This window comes from Acanthaster planci, unplaced genomic scaffold (assembly GCF_054643075.1).
Source record: "Acanthaster planci isolate LZ-2023a unplaced genomic scaffold, COTS_SCS Contig95, whole genome shotgun sequence".
NCBI lineage: Eukaryota > Metazoa > Echinodermata > Asteroidea > Valvatida > Acanthasteridae > Acanthaster > Acanthaster planci.
This window is the reverse complement of record NW_028257717.1, coordinates 1-6,099: the sequence shown is the minus strand read 5'-3', so window position 1 is coordinate 6,099 and position 6,099 is coordinate 1. Positions and strand designations below refer to the sequence as shown.

The following is a 6,099-nucleotide window of genomic DNA, read 5'->3' as shown; positions in this document are numbered from 1 at the left end:
TACGTGTAATTTTACTTTTTTGTTCTCGTGTTTTCACACTTTATGTGCTAATTATTATCAAAGGGATCCCTCCTCGACAAGCTTGCTTTTAGGGACCCCCTTCCAGATCCTTATGCAAATGTAACTTTCAACTGAATACCGAATCTCAAATTAATATGTACTTATTTAAGTGTCGTAAAACTATGTACCCAAATACATATTATATTCCGAAATTATTGACGAGATGTATATTGAAAATAATGATAATTAAAAAACAAACTAAAAACAGAACGCTGCTTCATTTTTCCCGGCAGTGTATCCCGAGGCAGACTCACTACCGTTGGATTGCCCTGAATCCCATCATTGGAATTATGTCATGTACGTTTTGGCTGTTGTGTTGACAAATTGTGGTTGTGTTTGCATTCAGTGCGAAGCAAAAGCGTAGGGAAAGATTCCTACACCCAGCCGGCGAACAGAATAATATGCACGATTTCCCACAATGCGCTGCAAAAAATGGCCTTTCTGCGGTGAACTGTTTAGGCGCCCTGTGTTGTGGAACACCAGTGTTGCACTGAAAGACACTTTCGGAATCCTATGTTCTATACGTATTTGGAGAGAAGAAGTCTTAATAGGCCCACGCATGGCATTTCTATGCTCTGAGCGTCCACGAGGACGTCTCCAAGTTAAGAAGGGGGCAGAAGTAGGCAGGACTGCATACCCAAGAGAACTTTCTCGGTTTTATTTGTACACCAGCGGGTGAGGTCCAACATCTTGAAGGATTTATCGTCACCACTGTCTGTCTTAATCTTTACCATACCGTCGTTACTTCCTTCGCTGATAAACGTCTTCACAGCGATGAAACGGTAGTTCTTCTCACTGACGCATGGCTGTGCCTATCGTAATAATAAAAAAGAACAAATTTCTGAATACAATGACATGATCAATATCAGTTCCATGTGCGGCCGAGCTTTTGGAGATTTCAGAGAAGAAACGTCATGTTGTGAGATACAAAATAAAAATGCCAGAAGGTCCTGTTGTGGGTTTATTTTCTGGAAAAATACCTGTGTACCTTCATCATGGCAGAGAATCATGCAGTTGACGTCACACAAACATTCGCCATATCATTACAATCACGAATGACTGCTAGCACTCACCTGCAGGATTATTTCCACTAGCTTCTTGTTGGTTTTAACAAGAATTCCCATCTGCTTGAGGTCTCCACGCAGCTGTTTCGTAACTTTCCCCGTCCAGTGCCCAGGGGTTTCTTCATCTGGGCACATGTCCAGAAGTGGAAATGTAACTTCTGTTGACTGTGGGTCTGATCCATCACCACTCTGTGTGGAAGAAAAAAATAACATACAAATATGTTTCATACTTTTGAAAATCTGAGCCATGATGGAATTCGATTTTGGACCACAAGTGATGAGAGGCCAGGGTGGCGTTTCTAGGTATTTTAGCCTTTCACCTTAACCTTTCCTCCTATTTTCCATTCAACTAAAGTAGCTTGAAGATTACTTAAATTGCTGCAGTTTCCTTCGTAATTGTGCACGGAATTTGGATTCCTGCTGTTCTTGCTTATTTTAAGCAGTTTTAAAGCAGAGGGTTGAGCCCCCTTGTGATGTATCCTTCTCTCTCCCTTGTCCATGTCTTCAGGTATTCGGCAAAGGAAGCGCAAAAAAATGCTTTATCACAAGCTATACAATTTGATTGAGACTCAAATTGGTAACATTGCATTTCTCACCAAAGTTTTGTGTTTAGCCAACTCGGCATCCAACGCTTTGACAGCTTCTTGGCACGTCTTTCTGCACTTAGCTAACAGCTGATCATCCTCGAGGTTTTCCAACACCGCGTCTTCAACCTTTTGATGATGCCTTCGGAGGTTGTGACATATCCCCCTGTGGGCCCCTCCGTCAGTTTGCATAGAGCTTCTTCAGCTTCCACATCAGGTGATCGAGACAGCCTTTTACTTTGACGAATCAGCGCAGCCATCTGGTAAATCAGTAAGACCTAGTCAGTTGTAATTATACGTTCGTTTAATACCAACTTTGAAGTCCTCATTTTACCTACCCGAGGAAGGTGTTTCAACATAATAATCTGAATGATACACTTTGTTGTCTCGGGCTATTTTTATACTATTAAGATGAACATAGTTATGCTTGCTAATTGTACGGGTTTAAATTTGGTGGGCTTGCAGTAAATTTCACTCTAAAGTTTACCTCCAGCAAGTTCCAAGTACTTCCCATCCGCACGACGAAGTCTTCTTTGCTGGACAGTATTTTCAGCAGTTCGTCAGCTTTCTCATGTCTGCCCTCTTTGATGTCACTCACAAGCTGCTCCACCCTGTTCCTTAGATGAGTGGCTTCTCTCATGGCATCGAAGAAGAAGTTGCAGATCTCTTCGACTTTATCCGTGCACTGACGAGCCAAGGTGACTGGGTCCTTGGTTATAATGAGTAAATTACTCTCCGATGAAGCAACATCACTGTGCTTTATCTTGTTAACCAAGGTGTAGAATGTTTTGAGGAACTCATTTCCGGAGTTGCAGCAAGGTTGGGTCTGGAATTTCGAAGATGAAATTGCATTATACTACAGCACTTCTTCGCATGAAACACAAATGCAGGCTTGCATGAAATGTGTTGAAAGTGTTTAACGGTGAAATCTTGGTCTTAAGAACCCCCATACCTCTCATTTTCTTACTCATTGTTTTAGCGAATTATAATTTTAGCTCCGATGAATAAACGCACAAGCTGTCGTCCTGGTGTGACAGAAATGTTGCATTACTCCAAAGAAAATGAATGAGCAAATATCATGCAATAAGCCAACTCGTTTGTAATGCATAGTTAACTCAGGGTATCTTTATCATTTGTACCTTAAGTAACTGATTCCAAAGCTTAGGATAGTTTCTGTCCACGTCAATGCCAAAGATTAAGGTGAGTCTTTTTTTCAATTCGCTTTGCATTTTCCTTGCGTTCTGCTCGTCTAGTATCAAAGGAAAATATTGTTTCTTCGTTTCCTCGTCGCGACCGACTTCCTCCCTCTGTAAAACGAAACAGAAAAAACTAATCCACTGAGGTAAAAGGCGAGTGTTTTTAATGAGCTAATTCCGTATTCCTCGACAACGTAGCCCAAAATAAAGTACATGGGGGGTCATTTGAACGCACGTGCAAGATTTGCCCTATCCGCACGCACAGCCTTGTGCTGACGCGTGCGGACTCTTTGTATGGGGTTGCTTTTTGAAATACCAACTGTGGGTCTGTTTGTTTCACACAGATCTCGATCAGTAATATTATCATCCGGTATGCGGTGTTTGTGTCCGTAAACCAACGACAGATCGCTGATTGTGGTCCAGATCCGAGTGAAACAACCAGGACCAGCAACAAAAATCTACCTATTTTGGCAAATGTTTGTTCGTTCACAATTGAACAGACATTCACTACCTTTATCAGGCAAATTAGAGACTAACTGCACATGAAGAATCGTACTAACTCTAACATCTCTCCGTACCAAAATATTTACCCTGAACTTGTCAACAATACCGTCCAACAGAGGGCGTAGTTTCAGACAACAATCGGCAGCGGCGCGGATGATTTCATTCGACGAGGTTATCTCCTCCAACTCTTCCCTGCCATCCAACTCAAGTTCCCCTTCATTATTTTCAAACCTCTCTGTGAGTATTTTTTTCTCCATGCAGAAGTGTTGCTCCCAAGCCGGCCTGAAGAACGGGCTCCCATCTAGGATTGCCCTGCCGTCACGCTTGATGGTTTTACAGTTCAGCGCTGATACATCTTTGTCTGTATCGCGGCTGCTAAGACCGTGTTCGAAGGTGAGGGGTTTCTGGTCTTTATGTAGACAATCACTGCTTCTAAGCGAGCAACACACGACGATTTCTGCAAGCATCTGCATTAAATTACAAGAAAGACGTAGCGACTGGAAAGTCAAATAAAGATGACCGATTTCAAACACTTTAGTGAAGATTTGTAACACACTTCTAAAACAAAATAAGAAGCTTAAATTAAAAAAAAAAGCATAATCAAAGACCTACCTGGAGGAAGGTCCACCTTGAAGTTACTTGAACGCTGTTGTTTTGTATCAATCTGAGTAACTCCAGGCTAGCAACGAGACTTCCGCATCTGACAGCCTCCCTGTATGACCGGATACATAGAGAGTCTAGCTGTATGGTTGTAGGGGTCGACAAGAGGAGCTGGTTGTGAGCGATTGCTAGAGCCGTGTCAGCCCTTAGCTTTCGACCATCCGTTTGGCTCAGACCAATTTCCATTGCACGGATTGCATTTTCGTGAGCCTTTTTAAAAATACCTTTCGCTTCTTCAGGCTTTCCACCTTGTGACAAAGCTAGTAGCTCTCTTTCGTAGCCCATTTTCAGGTATGTCAGTGCAAGGTAGCGTGGGATGTCGAAGTTGGCTTCTCTCTCGAGTTCTGGCAGGTTCTCCAAAACCTTTTCAGCTTCTTCAAACTTAAAGTTCTGGAAATGAAGAATTCCGAGCTCGAGACTGTTGCTTTTGTAATGATCCAACAGTTTTTCATAAGCTGTTTCCTTTCTCCCCTCTTCTTTCTTTTCTACTTCCCATTTACAAGATGTCTCGTCAAGAAATTCAAACGAAGCTGTAAGATCCATCACTTTCTGCCATAAATCCATTCTTGAATTGTGTCCTGTAGCTGTTTGGTTTTTATCAAGGAACCAGGCAAACTCAAAGTAGAGATGAAACTTGTTCTCGGATGTCCAGTGTTCAGACTGCTGCATGCAGTTTTCGTAAAGCTCTTCAGCTTCAGTGATCTCCTTCAAGAAATTGGTTACTTGGCACTCGTGTATCATCGCGAATGTGTGTCCTTTGTTTAGTTCGAGGCACTGCTCTAGCTCAGCGAGAGCTTTTCCATTCCATTCGTCTCTCTCCTGTTCTGCGCTGCATTCCTTAGCGTGTTTAAGGTAGCACAGTGCCAACTGGTAATGACTCTCATTGCAGTCTGGATTTTCCTCAATTCTGTTTTTCAAAATGTCTGTGGCCTGATCAACCATTCTACTTTCACGTCTGTAATATCTGACTAAATTTAGTACTACCTCTTGCACTTGAGGGGCTTCTTCGTACGCCATCTTTAAATGACCAAGTCCTTCTGTTTGTTTTCCCCGGCGTCCAATTAAATTGGACCCAAGAGCTGACCTTGCCAGCTGATATTCATCATTTATCTCCATCATCTTTAGCAAATAATCCTTTTCTTTGTCTAAAAGTTTCTGGCCCCCAGGGTCTAGCCTTTCGTACTCAGGAGTGGTGATTCTCCTATATCGAGCCATTCTGCCCGCCATTAACGCAGCCCCGTAGAGGAAGTTGACATTTTCGGGGAACTTCTCCAGCGCTTTCTCGAACATATCGAGAGCGAATACATACACATTGGGCCCAAGACGCGTCAAAGCAGCCGCGTGCACTGCTTCGATCACCAAATAATCCTCGTCCTCCAGTTTGTAACCATCGAGTTTAGCGCGTAGCTCTTTGACCTTTTGGGTTTTAAGGCATTTGTTCTCGATCCACATGCGATTCAGCAGTGACACAACTTCGTAGCCTTTACGCAGACTCTTATCTGTCTGTTCTATCCTCTCGTCTGCTTTGTCCAGGAACCCTCTGGCTTCACGAACGTTCCAGCGTTTTCGGTTGTCACATACTTCCAAGTACGCTCTGAAGAGAAGGGCTTCGATCCCCAGTAAGTTTGGTGTCTTGTCCAAGTCATCGTCTATCTTGCGTATTACCTTATCGCAATCGATCTCAACCCCAATTTTCAGATTCCAAGTGAAATGATACAGATCTCTTTTTTCCCATGGACCTTTTCTCAAATCATTCCTGTAAGGTGAAGAGAAACAAATCACGCACATGTCTAAGCTAATATATTATGGTATTGTGGGGAGTTGCCCGTATATTTATCATGTATAATCTACATGCACATGGCATACGCCTTTAAGATCCTTTCAATGTTTACGTTGTTGCATAGCAACTGAGAGGGTCCCCTCACCCTTCACGTTGACGTGGCCTTGCGCCTCTATTGGAATTAGCTCCATTTAATTTCTATCATGATAACATAAGATTTAGCCGGAATGCCTTCCGCCGACTTCATTATC

General features: G+C 42.8%; 1 protein-coding gene across 1 annotated transcript; it reads right to left on the bottom strand.

The window, feature by feature from the left end:
- On the bottom strand, positions 1-6,084 carry LOC147795263 (uncharacterized). Its single transcript, XM_087132124.1, is given in 8 exon segments — positions 1-872; positions 1,134-1,313; positions 1,721-1,871; positions 1,874-1,968; positions 2,196-2,534; positions 2,848-3,015; positions 3,483-3,875; positions 4,021-6,084. Coding segments are annotated over 8 exon segments (3,372 nt in total). The 5' UTR covers positions 5,857-6,084; the 3' UTR covers positions 1-662.
- Between the last annotated feature and the right edge of the window lie 15 nt (positions 6,085-6,099).